At 41.8% G+C, this 20,267-nt stretch overlaps 1 protein-coding gene across 2 annotated transcripts in view; it reads right to left on the bottom strand.

Annotated features, from left to right (window-relative positions):
• Positions 1 to 20,267, bottom strand: part of KIAA0930 — a 68,373-nt gene that overhangs the window by 27,729 nt on the left and 20,377 nt on the right. For both annotated transcript variants that reach the window (XM_084273513.1, XM_084273512.1), the window contains exon 2: positions 10,720 to 10,868. In XM_084273513.1, the coding sequence (XP_084129639.1) occupies positions 10,720 to 10,868 (149 nt within the window). The remainder of the gene's footprint in view (positions 1 to 10,719; positions 10,869 to 20,267) is intronic.

The following is a 20,267-nucleotide window of genomic DNA, read 5'->3' as shown; positions in this document are numbered from 1 at the left end:
ACTAATGATGTAGAAGTTGCATCCAGTCCTCCTGGAATGCACTCCAGAGCCCATAAAGGCAACATAATGCCCAGTAGCTACAACAACTTGACACCCACCTTACCCAGAAAGTTGAAACAAAGCTCACTGCAATAAAGCAACTGTAAACTCTTTTGTGCATGATGCAAAGTTCAGCTGCAGACAAAACCATCCATTTTGTAAAAAAATGCTTCAATATTAATTACTTTGAATTCTTTCTTCCAAACGCTTTGGAATAACCAAAAGCCAAACCAATAGAAAGAGCATCAAATTATCTAATGAGCTGACTAATTTCTAGTGTCTCTGGATAAATCAGAACAGGTATCTCATACTCCACCATCTCACAGAGATTCCTTCAAAGGTTCAGTGTGACAAGCTGCATGCCCAACAGCAGTTGCCCACCTTTTCCATGATGTAATTACCCAAGGAGAAGGTATTCATAGCTTTGGACTCCCTCTTCCATTTGTTAGCATGAGAAACGTTGAGTAAGTCCAACTTCTGCTGCTCATTCATGACCTGCAGGTGAGAAACTTGGCAGCCTCAATCATCCTAAAAGGCAGCATTTATGCCCTACCTCTGCCAACACTATGCTGGCATTTAGTTTCAACATTCAACTCGGAAAAATTACTGCTAATGCTCTATGTATTTGTAGGCAAGGGCACAAGATGGTGTTTGCAGGTGGAACAAGAGCCTTGGAGAATGACAGTGGATTATCCTCTTTCATCACCCAAGTTGCAGGGTGGCTGATGCCATATGAAAGACGTTGCTGCAACAGCTACTGTTCCTACTCCAGCCCATACAAATAGCAGGAACAAGGAGTTCACAGGTAGCTACCAGAAAACATGCTTTTTAAAATCAAAATGTAAACAATTCACTCTTTGTCGCACTTTTATTCAAATGGGAGATTCATTCAAGTTAAAACCATCCACACTAAGCTGCAAGAGCAGCTGCAGTATTTCCTATCCTCAAGGAGCTGTGTTAGTTTAAATAAGCAGGTACATTTGTTGCAAAATGCTTTCTCCCATCCTGACCTCTTTCTTGTACCTCTTGCAAATATTTAGGACTTAACAACTGCAGCAACCCCCTCATGGGAACAAGGGATTACCAGGCAGATGTCATCTTAGAGCAAAGTGGCTGCAGGCATAGAAAGCTGTAGGGTTACTGTTGCAATGGTGCATGGAATGAGGAAAAAAAAAAAAAAACCAACATCTGGGCTAAGAAAACGGGACTTATGCAACTGAGTTGCTTCCTGCTCCCAGCCTCCTTTCAAATGTGCTGGCCAACTGCCGGCAAACCTGCCAGAGGGCTCACAGACCCCATCGCTGTGACAATCGGCAACCAGACACCCTCACCTCACTGCTACTGCTGAAGAAGGGCCAGCAAAGGTCAGTCCTTTTCTTACTTATTTGCCATGAACTGCCCCCAGGGCCAGTTACCTTTGGCATTGCTACCAACCAAAAAAACCCAAACCACCAAACCAGAAAAAGGCCATGTGGGGTAGGAGGCATGGGACACCGCTGGAGGGACAGTGCAGGGACGTGAGGGGCTGTGCTCTGGGGAAGGCCCAGGGAATGCTGCAGGAATTGAATCAGAGCAGACAAGAAAATAAGGTTAGTAGAGGTGGATTTTACAACAGATCGTTTTACGTATCCATAGTCCTACTATATTATTCTGCAACTCACCAAACAGCTGATTTTACCCTTTATATTTAATAGGTATGAAATTCTTGCCCACCAAAATGAATGCTAAAACCCTCAGCAACTTCAGAGGAGCTGTGATTTCATCTCAAGATTTTCCAAGTATTTGTAACTTCTACACACATACCTCAAGGTAAATTTGACATGGGTGTATCTACTACAACTGCCTGCATTGGAATGTTTAAAAAACAGGTAAACCACCATAACTATGATTAAATTCCCAAAAGAAATAATTGCATACAATATTTTTAATACAAAAATTCACCCCACACAGGACCTTTTCTTTTGGACAAGAATAATCTGCTGGATTTATAGACTTATGATTAAAAGCCATAGATCTTGTAAGGTTTATTAGTCTTCATGTAAGAAACATCTAAAGCAACAGCAATTATTATAATTAAAGGTAATGAGTGCTGACAAAGCTAAAAAGAAAATACCTGATTTAGAAAATACTTTGGTACAAACATACAGAAATGAGAAAATACTGTGTTCTAAAAATTCAATTTGTATTTTCTTGTCACTTAAAGGCTCCACTTGTGACTATGAAACTGGATACGCATGCTGGGGAAAGACAGACATTACAAGGCTTTGCATGATAGGTACTATTTTTTTTTTCTCCTGCAGACTAATAATAGTTAAGAAGGCCAAAAGAGGCAGTGATTTCACCACTTCTGATAATGTTCAGCATGGCTCCCAATCACTTAAGTTTAGCTCTTATCAGGCAAAGAGCTGGAAGTATGCTTTCTTTCCATAGTGAATTTGGGATTCTAAAGAGAGTAAGATGAATAGGCTGACTGTTTCTGCCTTCTAACAGTCAAACAGAACTAAAATCCTTAAGGGAATAGGATGACCATGAAGTCGATGGCTTTGGAACTTTGTCTTGTGCTGACCAAGAGCTTTCAGGGAGAAAGCCTCACGCAACTGTGAAGGGAACCAAAGCAGGGCTCTGCTGCACCTCACCACGAGGGTGTTTTGATTTAGAGCTGAAGTGCTTGGCAAGGGGAAGGGAAGAGAGGATAGAACAACCATCATGGACCATGCATCTTAATTCCCAAGAGGGATTCTCTCACCACCTATGTTTTGGTGCCCTGTTTTGTCCCTTTTATACATTCTGAAGAATGGTATTTCCAGTATTACTGCTCAAGGTCGTTCTTGGAGCAAAGCTCTGAGCAAGATGTGCTAAAATCCTAACCCTACATTACACAACCGTGTTGTACCTTCCTCAGACTGGCACCTGGTAACACTGAAAGGTTCAGGCTGGGGACACCAAAGGAGACTTATTCCCACAGACTGCTTGACTCATCACTTGTTCACTCAACAAGCAAAGTTGCACTCTGAACTTGAAAACAACCAAGTGAACTCACACCTAACCTTTATTCTCTCCCAGTTCCTTCCTCCTTAACACTCTGTTCTACAAAGCTGTTCTCGCTACTGACATACATTTCAGCACTGCTGTAATTCCTTACAACCTAATCTTTCTCCTGTCATTTACTGATCTGGTTGCAGTTGGTGTCTTAATGGCCTAAGACTGCCCCAAAGTCAACATTTTAGTTTACCTTAGAATGAGAAGTGCTCTGATTTGTGATGTTTAGCCCTTGAAATTTAAGGTTAAATCCACTGCTCACCATTCCAACCTCTGTCAGGAAGGATGAGGCATCACTGCAAACATCACCCAACTTTGATCTGTTGGCATCTTTTCCTTCCACTCTACTGCACTTCTGGGGGAAGAACAGGCTTTGGTCTATGACTAGGTCTGAAGGGTAAACTTCAGTCAGACAGACCCCGGTTCTCTCTAATGATACAAAAGGCATGCAAGGCAATCTAAAGCATCAGTTGGCAGCTAGAAACAACAGCTTCCTCCCTCTTCAAAGACAGAAAACACCCTCCTGTAACCCTTGCACTTCACCCATCTGCAGCAAAACCCACTATTTGACCCCTCACTTGAGGGCACACAACAAACACTATTTTTTCAGAAGCTGCATTGTCTTGAGATTATGTTTTCTCACTGAATTATCTTTTTTCCCTCCATTATTACATAAGCTTATAGCTCAATATTAAAGAAACCACCTTAACATTAATTATAGCTCCTGCAGAAGTAAATTTTAGTCACAAGGAATCCCTGCCAAATGTATTCTGTTTTCTTCTTTTTTTTTACTTATGTGAAAAGAAACCAGAAAGTCGAGTTCTGTCACTGCAATTCTAGCAACATCAGATGAAGTACAGAAGATTAAAAAACAAGAAAAGTGCAAGTTGTTCAAATTACTGGAACAGTCTGAACGCTCAATGATGCTCATCAAATAAATGAGGGGAAAGCAACAAACATGCAATCCCTTAAGATGTGGTGAGTGTGGAAACTCTTTTCTCCCAGCACAGCTCTGGCACCACAAGAGCCCCTGTAACTGTGACCAAGTGAGACAAGGCTGGGAGTTAAAACATACAGATCAGTATCAGCCAGACAAGAAATCACTGTGACTGAGATACAGACAGAGTAATCCTAGCTGCCACCTGACACGTGCACTCTGTGAATCGCATCAGCTTTCATTCCCCAATTCAAACACTCCATAAATCTGCTAAATCAGCATGGAAGGGTACACCTATGACTCGTTAAGCGCTACCACACGTGCCCCCAGACCACAGAGTAACTAATATTTTCAGATGCAACAGGTTGCTCACTGTTACTTCATTCCTCTAATATCACTTCCCAGCCTTCCTGAATTCCTTCCCAGAAAAGGATGAGCACCTGAAGCAACAGGTAGCGTGCCTCCTGACAAACACCATCAGTGAAGCGAGGGAAAGGCACGCTACAAGGTTAATATAAATGCAGCAAAGACATGGGAGAAATAAGATGACAGATGCTAATAAATCATCATATTTCAAACCATCGCTGTTGGATGTGGAAATGCATTAACCAGGATACTGACTAGATCTTGCAGGGGCTGGGGGGAGAAACTCAGAAGGGTAGACTAGGTATTGAAGCTGTAGTTACTAGTGTTATTAGCAACTTGTTTATGATATTCCAGAGCTTAAATTTAATTGCATAATTATTTCAGGTCTGAAAACAGGCATTTTCATACCTTTAATGAGCAAGCTGATGCTGTATAACACATAGATCAAATACCCTAAGCTCTCTGCTGAACTAGTAGCCTGATGAGGCTTTCAGGGAGCTCCAAGCAGCCACTTTTACCCTTTCCAGGGTGTGATGCCCAGCCTAGCAGTGCTCTACTGTCCCTCAACCCCCCAGTGACTCAGATATGATGCATTAGCAATACTGAATTATTCATTACAGTTCTACCAGATGGGGGAACTGGGTCTGGCCTTCTTTTCTTTCCAGCGAAGTTGCTCTCTGCTGCAGAGAGCAGTGCACCTTCTCAGCCACATGGCTCAGGGCTGTCATGTTTCAGTGCAATTCATAATAAATTCACTTCTGATTCTGGCTTTCTTGTCACCCTGTTTGACTGCTTAAGGAGAGTTCTTCAGAAACTGGAAGCAATAAAAAAAGAGCTCATGAAAAAGGCCCCTGCAGCCCACACCCCCTTCCTGAGTCAGCAGGTTATGGACTGTGACACTATGAGGCTGTTTCAGCTGCATGCTCGCTTTGCCTCAGACACAAATTTAACCCAGAAATAGGACAGAATATAAAAGCATCATCACCCCAAGTGCTCGTTAGGCCCCCAGGTACGTCACAAGCATACTCAAGGTCACAGATGGCTGCACTTGGTTCTCCGTGGGAAAGGGGTGGTTTTGTCACCCCCGTGGCAGTATCATTCTCTTCGCATTTGCCAGGCCGCACGTCACACCACACACAGGTAACAGACATGGACCGTGCAAAAAACACACCGTGAGCAGCAGCTTCCTTGTGTTCATGTATTTGACAATCAAACATCAGGAAAACAGCGTGAGAAAGCACACAAGTTTCTGAGAAGGGTAATTGTAAAAGAAGAGCTAATGCATTCAATACATTGAGCTCCTCACAGAAAATCATATCATCGGTCTGATAATGACAGTGTTCCTTTTTCATGCTTCAAAATGCAAGCAACATGTTCACGCTGTCCTCTTCTGCAGAAGCCACTGTTCCTACTCACTGCAACACCTCCACAAACTCAGCACAACGGAAGAGTTGAGGCAGAACAGCTCTGTCTCTGTACTGACTTGAACGTGTTGCAGTCATTGTTTGTTCCCACATACTATCAATGTATAAGGAGGTAGTTTATTACTTGGTAAAAAAGGATAAAATTTTTGGCTATTTGTTTCTCTGTTGCATTCAGGTGGTGATGTGGAACTGCCACACGAAGTCTACCACACAGCTCTTCTGGAGACATCCTGTTTGCTTACAATGTTCAAAAATAAAAAACCCAACCAAAAAAACCCCCTTGAAGCGGAGTTCAGGTTTTCAAATCTTCCAGCCAGACGGATGGTGACAGTGAATTAGAGATTCAGCTATGAAAATCCTGTGATTTTCAGTGGGAGTCATGTGCCTAAAGTCATTTAGCTTTGGAATCTAACTGGTCTCCCACCACAGTCAATATTTGTTGTGTCACAGCTCCAGATGCACATAAACGTGTAAACCGTGGCTCCTGTTCAGCTCTGTTTCTGAAGCTGCAGCCACAACATCAGTAGCTTAAGCTTTCTGAAGACTTAACAGCCTGAATGACTATCCCATGTGCTTGGCAGTAACTCCACATTTGAGTTCAACAACTTGAATCCTCTACATTTGTAGGATGTGGAAGAAAAACGACCTATACCAAAATCCAGGCAAGCTCAGAACATATACCAACAATGTCAGAAGTTTATCTTTTTTTATAGCTTTGCCCTATATAATACAGCACCCTTTTCAAGTGACAAATCATGATGTAAGGCTCAAGGGGTTAACACAACCTAGCTCTGACCAGGTTAATACAACCTGGTCTATCACTGAGGTTTTCCCTTTAGGTTCCCTACTCTGCAGTTGCCTCTGCTAACACCGTACAAGCACCTTCTGTACTCCCATGAGAAAGTTAAAGGGGTTCTCTACAGAAAGATGAGAAGCTTGCAGCTGTAAAAAGCAGAATCCTTTATTAACGCCTTCTGCACTAGAAAGAGACAGAGATGTAAATACCATTTTAAAATCAGAATCCCACATCAAACCACCTGAACCTTCTAAAGCAGTAGGTTTTAGCAACGTGCAGGACCCTCTGAAAGTGAGGATCAGGGTTTATGTTTTCCAGCAGGTCACATCAAGCTGGTGCATGAGACAGCAGCAAAAGCAGTTGTTGAGTCTTGATTTAACAGTGAAAAAAAGTTACAAGTCAAAGGGATTGCACCTTAAAAACAGCTTACTAAGCCCCTTAACCTTGAAGAGATCTATGCTCCAGAGTGCTCTGCCTGCACAGATTCCAACAAAGGGCTTTGTGGTTTTGCTTAAAAACCACTGAGAGAAGAATCATCTTCAAGAAAAACTGCAAGAGTGTTATTGTGACAGGCCAAGAAAACAGGGAGTTGAAGGTACTTCTCACAGCTAAGAGTCTCCAATGGACCTAGCCCAGAATTTGGTATGTCAGTTCTGCTCTGGCACAGACCGTATTAAGAGCTTAACTGCTGTTTGACCCATACATGTGCACTTTAGAAATTGGTGGGGTGGAAAAGAGAAGCAAACAGAAAGTCTATTACACAGAACACTTCAAAGGTCTTTCAAAATAAAATTTATGATGGCAGAGAAATTTACTGTCATCACCGACCAACACACCAAATTGAGAGATTTATTGCTTTAATTTGTTGTGACTAAGCTGCATCCAAAGCCCTTCTCATTCAGCCTTCAAACTGAACAGAACCTCTAATCTTGATCCTATCACTTTTTTCTGCTTCTCCTCCATTATACTTCGACTTAAAACTAAATGTTATTGCTAACACTCTTCAGCTTCAGTAAGCACAGAAAAACCCCCACAAGCAGGAGTGACTTTTAACCACACAGAACAGCCATCAAAGCCTGAAAACCGTTTGATAAATCGACACTTGTCTCTTGCTGACATGAGTCATCACTCCGTGGCATGCAAATGATGCGAACATGCTGCGTGAGCCCATCAGCTCAGAAAACAAACACCACCCTTATCAGCATTCAGACAAACACCCTCTCACCGCTCAACCCATTTTTGTTGTCACCAGCATCAGTCCTACAGCAAATTACCATGCTCAAAGCTGTCCCGACCTGACTTCCATGAATATAAAGCAAGGCTCTGAGATGTCACAGGGAAAAGATTCACCTCACGCATCTCTGCCAGCACTCTGCAGTCAAAACCTACAATTGGCAGGCAAACACAAAGCACGTACATAGCGCCTATGGGTGATCTACAGTGAGCTTGCTTTGCTGTATACTCAGGCTACAGAGAGACCCGTTTCTACAGTTCCATAATCGTCAGCTTCTGCATGGCCCATGGAGGAAATCATGACCAGTATGTTCAGCACAGCTTGGGCACAAAGTAGGAGCCAACAGCACACCTCCTGTTCAAGCCCTTCATGATCACAACCAACTCTTCATCCTCCTTTTCAGTTTACCTCTAGGGATGTAGAGAGCACACAGTTTGTTGGGTGGCAGGGATGCCTGAAGTTATATTTGGCTTTTAGAAAAATCAGTCTCTAGCTTCTTCCCATTTTATTGATGTGACTCTGGTATTTGGACACCATCTTTCAAGAAAGAATGGCCAAAACTACAAAGGGAAATAAAGACCTGCCCAGCCATAATTCAAAGAGTAGAGGTAGTTGTTTGGCATCTCACTGCATAGGACAAGACTCAAAACTGAGATACACAAGGAGTTGGAACTACAAAGCAGTCCACTAAAATCAAACAGGAGAGCTGCACTGATACCAAAGAATCAAACTTTGAAGTTCCACAAGCATCTGAAGTATTTCAAAGTCACAGGAAGGGTTCATTTCTCCGAGGCTCAGCAAAGCACAAGCAGTCAAGGGGGAGTTATAAAATCCTGTGTGCACTAAAAGGCACACTTCCCATCTCAGGTGCTACGGCAGCTGATTCACTAACGCTGATTTTGTAACAGCTATCACCTACAAACCCCTTCACAAATAAAAATTATTTATGATGCTTTTAAGAGGCTTAAATAAAGCTGAGAGAAATGCAAGGGTTTGTTTCGCTGCCTCCTCTCCATGGGAGGTTCAAACACTTTAAAATGATTAATAAGCTAAACAGATTGATCTGGGGTCTGTGAATGAATTTAAGTGGATCAGGCTTCCTCTGAGGTTCACCTTCCTTGTTGGGAAGGACAGGAGGTTAAACAACCAGGCTTTTATTAGGCTGAACAAAGCCACAGTATTGTTTGATGTGACACAGGAATCCTTTTACAGTCATTTAAACAATGATTAGGATGAAAGTTTCCTCCTAAAGTCTTAAAGTTCCAAGTATGCTGGCCAAAGATTACTAAACCACTGATCCAACAGAGAAAGAACAATATTTTGCTGTCTCCTTCTCCATGTTTATCATGATGGAACTCGGAGGGATAGGGGGAAGAAAGAAGATAATTCTGCTTGTTTCCTGTATTGACAACAAAAATTTGGGAAATCTCCTAGGATCGTTTTCTCAAGGGATTTGACAACTATGGTTCCTTATGTCACCACATTTAAGCCCAACAACTCTGGTTAAAAACACTCTCATGTACACCATGTGCATGTATCTGTGATCAAACAGCAGTGCAAATTATTTACATATGTCAGGAAGTTAATAATCTTTTCTTCCCCTGTTTATCTTCCTTTTGATCCTCCACAGCTATGTCCTTAATTCCCAATAAAACCAGCGCGTTTTTTGGTTCTGTTTCCCCCACCTGAGATGAAAACTGCCATGAAAAGCTGAGAAGTTTCTCAAATCTCCAACAGGAAAGTACAGGCACTAATGCAGCAGCATTAGGCTACCCGATTATGTGTTTTCAAGAAACAGTACTTCTATAGGAGAGCAAATTATCTTTACTGTAGACTATGAGAATACAGACATTCCATCACTGTTCGTCAGGACCGTATCCCAACTCCAGAAGGCTGCATGTACATAGATGTTCATTCCTGATACTCCGGTATCTCAGGAAGGGTTCTTCTAGAAATACCATAGCAACAATTTTCATCTTCATTTATTTCTCCCTTTCTAGAGATTTAAACTTTCAATTTATAAAGCATGACCACAAAATAGGACAGATGTCCTCCCTTTCTCCCTGAATGCAGGCTGACCAACATGAAAACTTCCCATAAAAGCATGCAGACTCTCTGATCTCCTCAAGTCCGTGTCCTGGTTTTGGCTGGGATAGAGTTTGCTTTCTTCCTCACAGCTGGTATAGTGCTGTGATTTGGTTTGAGGAAGAGAAAAATGTTAACAACATATTAATGTTTTAGTTGCTGCTACTCAACATTTACACCAAGTCAAAGACCTTTCACCTTCTCATTCTTCCCTAACAGCAAGGAGGCTGTGGGTGCACGAAAAGCCAGGAGGAGACATGGCCACGACAGCTGACCCAAACTGACCAAAGGGATGGATACTCCATCCCATACAACGTCACACTCAGCATACAACTTGGGGCAAGCTGGCTAGGGGGTGACCGTGGCTCAGGAACTAGCTGGGCAGTCAGAGAACAACTGTGCTATGCATCACTTGTGTTGCATATTCTATTATCATCTTCCTTTTCTATTCAATTAAACTGCCTTTAACTCAACCCTTGAGTTTGACCATTTTTCTCCAATTTTCTCCCCCATCCCACTGGGAGGGGGCAACAACCAAACAGATGTGCGGTTGTTTTAGCTGCCAGACAGGCTAAACCAGGACAGCCTGTGATAGTGAAGCTCGTTTACACTGCTGCTGATGTCCTCAGCATTAACCACAGTAATTCTCTATGGGCCAATATTTGCACAACTTCCTGCGGTGGGCAGAGCTGGAGATTCCTTATCCTTGGTCTGTACTTCTTCAGATGTGTCAAGTACTCCAGAGCACTAAGTCCCACGTTAGTTTAAACGTCCCAGGTTAAAACAAATCGTTACTCACCTTCTTCCCCTCTGTACTATCACCGCCGACATAGGCGAGCTTGCGACGGACATAGAAGAGCATATCGTCTTGCCGGGGAGCCCACTTCTCCATGAAGTACGTCGAAAACATCCAAGTCCAGAACACAATGCGGTCATCTTTGAAACACCCTGAGAGACATTAAAAACAAACAAACAAGGAGAAGTAAGCATTGTGGAACTAGCACACCACATCTGACTGTGCTTAAGACGACACCCGAGGTCTTTGCTGCACGTGGTGCAGGCGAGCCCAGCTGTGGCAGAAACACCCTCGTACCCCTCAGAGTGGTTTTTTCAGGAGTGCACAGCACAGCTGTCACTTAGCATGAGTTTACAGTCTGCCCTGTACACCACACACACAGACCAGGGCCCACGAGTACACACCCCAGCTCTGCCTATGCCACAGAGGATGACAGGGCTAGTGCAGTGAGCTAGAATACATCAGAGATGCACTCAAGGAGCAATTTCAAAGGCACTTGATGCCAATCTATGCTCCAGTTAATGACTTGAAATACATCAGATGCCAACAGGTTTATGTATGTTCTCAGGGAGTACAGCCAATACTTCAGAAACTAGCAGCTGATACCTTACTTAAACTGATACATAGGAACACGAATGTAGCCATGCCAGGGCGACTGTAAGTCACCCTCTGACAAGGAACAAACTCCAGCTCATCCTCAAGGAAACAAGGAATTTTGAAGTCCTGAATCCCAATTAAACATTAAAAAAAAAAACGGAGGAGGAGAAAAATGGGAAAAGGAAGATGCAGCAAAGTCTTCTTCAAGGAGACAAACAAATTACATCAGCATCAGCACGGCAGTTGGCCTCTCACCAGGAAAAGGAGGCACAGTACTGGTGACATCATGTTTTGTGAAACTCTTCAAAGCACTTAACTTCAAAAAAACAGCAAAAGGTGCTGCATCACTTCTGTGCTGTAACATTTCCACACTGTTAAAAGACCAAAATTTATACAGACAAAGAGCGGAGTCACTACTGTGCCTGGTGACAAAGGAGCTGAATTTCTCTACTGCTGAAAAGCTACTTGGTGGAGTAACTGCATTCCCTCCCCAAAGCCCTACTGAGAGAGAACTGTGGCTGTTGGCCACTGTCTAGCTGTTTTAAAACCTGCAAAGAGACTCACATTAAAAAACCCAACATATATATTAAAAAGCCAACGTTAAGAGCCAGCTGTTCTGCTGAGAAACTGCAATCTGAAATGGATGATGGATGCTGGCGTTACGTACAAGCCAGACAGGTATGGGGGGTGGGGGTGGTGTATGTACACACGTGCAGCTGACAACCTGGCCTCCCAGAACATCTATCCTTTACAGTGACTTATCTCCCTCAACACTACATGCTGGCTGCCAGATGGGTACAAACATCCTCAGCTACCGTTCAGGTTGGTGTTTCCCTCCCAGCGGTACACTGCACGCACGGAAGAGCTCTGCAGAGAGATGAATCTTGCATGAGACAGAAGTGACATTTATTTACAGCGATACCTGGATTAAGCTTTAGAAGATTTTTTCCAGTCAATTGCCAAGAAAGCTGACACATCCCCTAACAACGAACACGGTTTTTCCTAGACGCTGGTGGCTAACTTCAGGGCTTCATAAAGCAATCAATTATTTAATCCACAAGTGTAACTCAGCACATTTTCCTACTTCATTGCATGTGCAATGTATGCAAGACAAATCTTTCTTTCAATCTTTAATTACTGTGGTGGGCAGGAGATTAGACTTTCAAATTTTCTAGCAGACAAATGGGTGATTGAAATCAAAAATCTTAGGTCTCTCCAACTAGAGTCCAAAAGCAACACTGAAAACAAAATGAAATTCCACTGACAGACTGTGCATAGAATACATTAATTGAGATCAAGTCGGATGGTATTTGAAAGTTTGTATATAGTTGATTGAATTAAAAAAAATAATAAAATGAAAAGGCCAATAGAGAACAGAAAAGGCTGAGGTAGGTGCTTCCCAGCTCAGGTTATTTCTAGGGCATGCTGCAATTGGTTTATTTGCGTGGCTGCAGGGAAGTAATTTCAATTACTTAAGGTGGCATAGGACATAATGTGCAATAGTGAATAAAATCTGCAGTGCACTTAAGGACTATTAGTTTTTGCATCAGAAAAAAGGGAATCGAGCACTGGAGAGATATAGAGAATGCTGGGCACCTGCACTATCTGAACCCCTCCCTTGGGCAGAGTTGAACAGGATGGGTAGACAAGGTGGTCAGGGATATGGCTTAGTAGAAGACAGGTATGGTTGGGCTTGATCAAGTCAAAGGTCTTTTCCAACCTAGTGAATCTGTGATTCTGTAAACAGCTGTATTTGAGAGGCTACCACATAAGAGTTAATTTAAACGTTTTCAGACTTCCCAAACCAGGCTGAGAAAGGACAAGAGTATAGCCACAGATGAACACCAAGAACTGAAAAAAAACCTCTTCAGCTTTAAAGATATACCCCTGACACAAAGACAAATGCCCCCAAACTACCCACCAACACATGCGTAGGCTGGAAACTTGAAGCCAATTCCTGAACATTCAAGCCATAATGTTCAGGAGCAGCTGCCCCAGAAAAGTGAGTACAAAAATCCCTACAGATGTAAAGGCACAGCTCAGCTTGGGTAGGAAAGTTCATGTGGTACCAGCAACAGCCGAGGACACCATGACCCAGTCCTGCCTCTATATTTAGCCAAGAGTAGAAAACAGTGCATGCATAGTGATTCACTAATGGTCTCAAACTTATTAAACGTAATAGGTTTTGTGTACCTGAATTCCCAGCCTTAATTAAATGGGGAGGGGGGAGGAAAAAGGATTGCCTTAAGTTGATCTGGACTTCTAGGAAGATCAAAGAGAAAAAATAATTAAAGGACAACAACAACAAAAAATCTACATTCTTTAAGAATCATCTCTGAAAAAGTTCTAGTGCTCAAAAGGACATGGTTTTGATTTTGCTTTAAACAAAATAACCCTAGCCAAGCTACTCCTTAATTTATAGAAGAATGTTCTTCTGTTTGGGGAAGAGAGGCTATTTTCCCCTTATAAAGCTAAAATTGTCAAGTTGTCTAAACCCAGAATTATAAACAAGGGTTAAACCACTTTTAGATTCTGGCAGTACCTGCAAAAACCTGAGCAGCTGTCCGATGAGCCGATTACACCATCGGGCACACTTTACACAATGAAGCACAGGAGTTAATGTGCTCTTCTGTACTATTTATGGGTGGTCATAACAGAGTGTTAATACTTGCAGGAGAACAGCAGGACAGGATAGGGTACCAGTACTTTGGGTGTGTTTTTACTCTTGCTGGGGAATGCAGGACAAATGGATTCGATATATTTGACATCAGTCTAAACAGAAAGCCAGGAGAGGGAAGTGCTGTGGCAGCGAAGCTTGTGCAGCACTGCAGCATAAATGCAGGGGATAGAACCCAACCCAACCTGCAAACCCTTATAGCTATATGGCTGTCAATCCAAAACCCTACCTGCCAGAAATTAAATGTAAAATTGTCCTCCAAGCTTCAGGGACGCTTGCGGACGTTGCTGTAATTAAAACCAGTCTGAGGATGTTCTAGCCGTTCTGACTGCAGTGGTTAAAGAACTTTCCTTGAAGCCAAAAAGAGCCAAATCACTGCAGCAAGACTGATTTTATTAAATTTTTGTAGAAGCAGGAAGGATGAGGAACAGCACACAAGAATTAGCCTTTAAAATCTACTGTTAAATAGCATTAACTTGGAAAGGAGACAAGGAAGTTTCTAATTGTAATCCAGATTTCTTAAAACTTGAGGGGGGGGTGGGGGTGGAAATCTATTCACATTTTAAGCCAGAAACTGTCAGATCCAATATATCTACTCAAGCTTCCCTTCAGCTATTAGCTCCCCAAAAGCACAGCTGTACCCTTACTGTTATTTTGGTGGTTTAAAGCATCTCACTGGGAGACAGACAGCTTTGACAAGAAGAAACTCGGAAACTGTTTTTATAATTGTTTTGGGTAATGACTTTGAAACCACCAGGCTAACAGCCCAGCAGCCCAAGTTACTCTTTTCAATGGATGGAAGAAAACACAAAGCCTCAGCTTCTCAGCCTTTGCCACGGCAGGTTGTTGGGGGGGGTCTCAGCTGCGCCCAAGACAGTTGGGCTCAGAGTAATTAATTCTGTCCCCATCACACGCCACCTTCCACAGAAGCAGATGGAGTCAGCTCATGGCTGGACTGCTGATGACCATAACCCTCCGCTACCATACTCGATACTGCTTCTATCCACCTGGCAAGGACTGAGATAAAAAACAGAAGCCAGTTTTTCTTAGCCCAGACAGTCATAACTCGGCAGTAGCTTTCTGTCATGTTGGTCCATCGCTGTGTGCTCAACACTGGGAAGATGTGCACACACTTACCTGCGTTACCATTAAGTTGGAAGGCCCTTAATAAAACACCTGGCACTTAAAAGCCCTTGAAGATTGGGGAGACCTTTTAAAATGAGAAGAGTTTTATTTTTGCCAGAGGAGAATCTGAGCCTTCTGCAACGCCAGAATTAGATGATATTTGCAAAGGAATCAAATTCCATCTATAGTTGAGTGCATGGAGCAAGAGAGCTTCCTGAAAACACTCCTCCCCTAGAAAATTCTGCTTCTAAATGAATAAAATGGAATAAAAGAGTTCAGACTATAAATCTTAATACACTAAAAGTTGATTATATAATTATGAGACCTTTGTCATGAATAAATCCTAATTACAACAATTTACTGTAATGATTCATTTACATGGATTTTATCCTCATTAGAAGCAAGATTTATGCCAGCTGCTATGTAACAAATGTCTTTCTCTTTACCTACTGGATTTTTATATTGAGCATTCATTTCAGGGAACTGATTCCAGATCCACATATGAAGTTACTTTTTTTTTTTAATTAATGCTTTCAAAAAAGTAATGAGTAGATAAAGAGAAGTGTCAGCACATTATTTTGCTTCAAAGCAATAGAAGAAAAGACTTCCCCATTTGGTGGATAATCATTTTTTCAGCATGTACCACTCAGAGTGTAGAGGAACAAAAATTCCAGCCAGACAGGGTTTCTTTCTATGCTTTTATTACCCTAACTTGCCATGAGCTACTTTTAACCATGAAAGATCATAAAACTCATTCCATCCAATGCTGCCACAGGGCAATCACCTGTAAAATGAGCACCCTTAGATGTTTAAGGGTTAATTAAATGCTTATGAAGATCTCTACAGCCCCAGCATGGAAAGCAAACTAGAGTTCTAAGCAATTCATACTGTATTTAAATTTTTCTTCGAGTTTAGCCAAGTATTCTTCAAGGACAATATGAGAAGTGCCTCGTGTACATTAAAACCACCTTTGATATTATAAAGTTATAATTATGACTGTATAAAATCAGAATGGATGTTCCCTGTCCAGTGATAGTTGCCAGCTAGGCAGATCACAGGCAATCTAACGTTCAGTCTTCTTCCCACGCTTACAGAAGACACCATCTCATCCCTTCAGCTTGACCTTACATACAGGACTTCACCAAACTTTCACAAGTTCACTGGCAACCAACAATTCGAGAGGTGGCAACACAGAGGGGATGTGTTACCAAGGGAGAGGCCCCCAGCACACGTCCTTGCAGCACGTTCCTCCCCCAGAAATACCAGGGCTGGGAAAGGAGCACCCCCACCGACGCCAGCTGCAGTGACACAGCACAGTGAGAAGCGTGCTACTGCAAGCATGCCAAGCCCTAAACTGCCAGAAAAGACAACATATACCTTCAACATAAGTATTTCTGGCAGAACTCTAGCTAAAAGAGGAAGGCATCGTGGTAACAGCAGTGACAGGGACAATACAGATGCCACAGATTAAACATCCTACTCTGCCACAGACACAACCCTCCTCACCATAAAATGAGGTGAGTATTCTCCTACCCCATCACACGTTGCATGCACACACCCATTAACACAGTATGGAGAGGAAAAGCAGAATATAATTAAAGATGAGAGACTAATTTTGTAATAAATACAGCATTCAATTCTTTACTAACAGAGAGGAATTCACAAAGAGGATGGATGGAAGCTTATTTGAAGTTGAATGAAGACTAGGCTAAACCAAATAAAGTGTGGCTGCTCTTCAATTTCTTTCTGTGGGCATTTTAAGAATACATTCTCTATCACACTTTCAAACTTGCATGCTTACATTAGACTTTTTTAAAGACATAATTGATTTAAACCTTGGCTTTTTAGCATATCTGTAAGAGACTGGACTTGACAAAATTTTGAGCGTCTGGCATTGAGTCATCAATGTTAAAAAGGCTGAGAAAAACATTAGGCCAATTACTCTTCCAGCTGCAGTGTCATATTTAATCATTTGCCAATAGATGACATCACCTCTGTCATGTTTAGCACCTTCCCTAAATGGTAGGCATCACTACCATCCCTGGAATCAATATGCAGTTTCAGTACACACCTTAAATTTAAAGCCTGTTCTCATCAGATAATTGACTGAACGGCACAAAATAACTTAAGTCAGAAGCTGCTGCTTAGATCAAAGACAAACGTGTCCTCTGCATGGAGAGGCAAAGATAAACATGTTTCTACCTTCAAGAATAGACTGTAAAGCCTTCCATGAAGGCCTGTGAACAATTCCATGAAATAATAGGTCCAAAACACTTGAGACTCGGAGAAACTGAGCTCGTTTTTAACCAGTAACTCCCATTTCCCTAAAACACAGGAAGGACCGAGAACACACTGAACTGAAGCCATGCTTATGCTGAACTAAACCACATCAAAGAAAGTGTAATTCTGTTCTAAAGATCACAGTTTATCCTACCCAGTAATAGTTTCCCTCCTATAGCACAGAGCTGTAACTTTGAAACTCCAAGTCAAGCTATGGTTGCAGTGATGCAACTTCAAGCTCCACACTTGTAAAGCACCTGTCAGTCACATCACATACCTATCCTCTACTTGCAAAGTGAGGGCCTTATAGCACTGGGTGGGAGTGGGGAGGAGGAGAAAGAAAATAAAGGAAAAAGAGAAATACCACTTTTAATTCTAAGAACCACAGAATAACCTTGAAGTATCTCTGACATTCACTAGTGATGGCTCTCTGCTGCACCACGCTCCTCCTGAGCCCTCAGACTGTCCCCTAACCTGCAAACAATGCCGTTCATTCATACAATTACATAGACTTCTTTGTCTACACTCCAGTTATATTTTATCCACAGAGGCTATACAACCAGGGTCAAGGCTGATACATCAAGGGACATCTGTCAGGGAGCTTTTAGGAGGTTTAGACTTGCTGCACCATAACCACATCCCTACCTAGCCACTTGGCCTTTGGATGGGATAGAGTTGTGCTATAGAAGTTAGGACAGAAGGCTTTGGTTTCAGTGTTGTACAATTTCCAAACATCTAAACAGCTGACACTTCACAGGCAGCTTATCTTTGTCACCACAATTTACTGCTGTCTTCAACCTAGTGTGCATGTCAACTACAATCAGCTTCTTGTCTCCCTGGAAAATATGAGAAAGTTCACTGATGTCGCAGCATCCCTTTGGGTATCATAAACAAGCTCCTCCTTTCTGCTCAGAAAAGAAAGTAATTCATACAAATTAAACACTCCCAACATCTCCCAACGTTGTCAGGAGTGCATATTCTTCCCAGCTAAGAAATATCCATGAATTACTTTGAGGGCACAAAAACATACCTAATCAAAACAAGCAATAGACAGACAAAGTTTACATCCATCTACGTTTAGTTAAAAGTGCCTTCTTTTGTGAAGGGTCTGCAGAAAACAGTGTAAGATGTGTGTATTAAGCACAGAAGATTTTTCTAATGTTGACTGTGGTTGCTTGCATTCCAAGAACAAGAAATGTCATGGATAACCACCTACAGAGAAATAATCTGTACCAAGAATGACATGTTTTGGCCAAAGATTGAGAGTAACAGTCTCCCCGTAAGACCAAAAAAAAAAAAAAAAAAAAAAGAAGTTTTGTACCTTTTCCTAATGTATTTTTTAATAAAAAGACAGCAGTTTCTCCATCATTGTGTTTCTGGAAAGGGCCTAGAGAAAACTGCTTTATAATAGCTATAAACTCAAGGCCAAATCTTGAATTCACTGAAGTTAATCGCAAGCTTGTAAGGGTGGAAGCTCTGTACTACTGGTAATCCATTGCCTTGGCTCTTACCTGGATCAATAAGATGGGAAGGAAATTCTGCATGTGGAGGGATCAGTTCTCAGTGCTATAATGTTACTAATTACACCTGATTGTAAAATGGAACAAATAACATTATATACATCAACCATTGGCAGATGTTCTGGCAAGAAATATGTCTTGAAATTAGGCTTCAAAGTGGTACTTTGTGAGCTTTCCAGGTCAAATATTACAATGATAAACTTAGCAGCACAGATAAGATATAAATACTAAAGTTCCATGATGAAAAGTGATTACTTTTTGGATAAGGACCTACAGGTCCAATTAAACCACTTGAAGATGACAATGACCAACTTCTCCTACATTACAAAACAGCCTAAAGAAATACGAGCATTTCAAGATGAGTGCCATGTATAAAGCCCTTTTGGTAAAACTAAGGATCTTTTTTTCATTCTAGTGTTAAGAAGTGATCACCCTCTTGCCAGCAGTATAAAAATACTATCTGTTAACATGAACAATAACAAACCACCAATTCTCCATGTGGAGCATTTGCTTACTGAAGACCAAACAATACTTGCCAATGAAGCAAAAAAAAAAAAAAAGATTGAGACAGAAAGAAAGAAAATACTGTTAAGGAAACACATGAAAGATAAAATACCAAGTCATGGACCACCACATCTTGCTTCTTGCTTCTAACTGGGACCAGGAGCCTCAGAAAAAGCAAGAATCATTTCACAACAGGTAGGCACAGGATAGCTCACTGCACACCCAAACCTCAACTTAACCATTAGCAGCTGGAGCTTGTGCTGCACATTAGTACATGAAGGCTTTTGTCCTTTCTAGCACCTTGGAATTACCCTAATTTGCCTCTGTAATTTTGGGGGGTCTGGGGGAGGAATAATCTTATGAATATAAAAATTTCTCCCCAAAACTTGGCATGTTCTTGTACTCAACTGATTTTGATATAAAAGAGTAATATAGGGGTGGGGTTGTGGGGTTTTTTTTGGTTTTAGTATTTCATAACTTGAAGAACTAATTTTGAAGAGGAGAATAACAGTGATATTGCTCATGTCAAAACTTTTAACTTTGCCACTTCTGGAAAAAAAAACCCACATTGCAAAACAGCCAGCTAGAATGTTCCTAGAAGAAGACAAAATTCTTCTTGGAACTTACAGGAAACAAGCATATTGTCACAGGAGTGGATTAGCAGTAACAGCTTCTGGTTACTAGTAGCAGGTGATAAGTGTATCATTTCCAGGGCAATGACTGTGGATAAACACAACACATTTTAGTGTACAGCCAAAATACTCCCCAGGGGGTCTTGCTACAGATAGCCATTTCCACTTTCACACATGCAAGTGCAATTCAAGCACACAGCAGGCTTCTGAAAGACA

This window comes from Gallinula chloropus (genome assembly GCF_964237585.1).
Source record: "Gallinula chloropus genome assembly, chromosome: 1".
NCBI lineage: Eukaryota > Metazoa > Chordata > Aves > Gruiformes > Rallidae > Gallinula > Gallinula chloropus.
The sequence above is the reverse complement of the archived record's forward strand: the minus strand, read 5'-3'. Positions and strand labels throughout refer to the sequence as shown.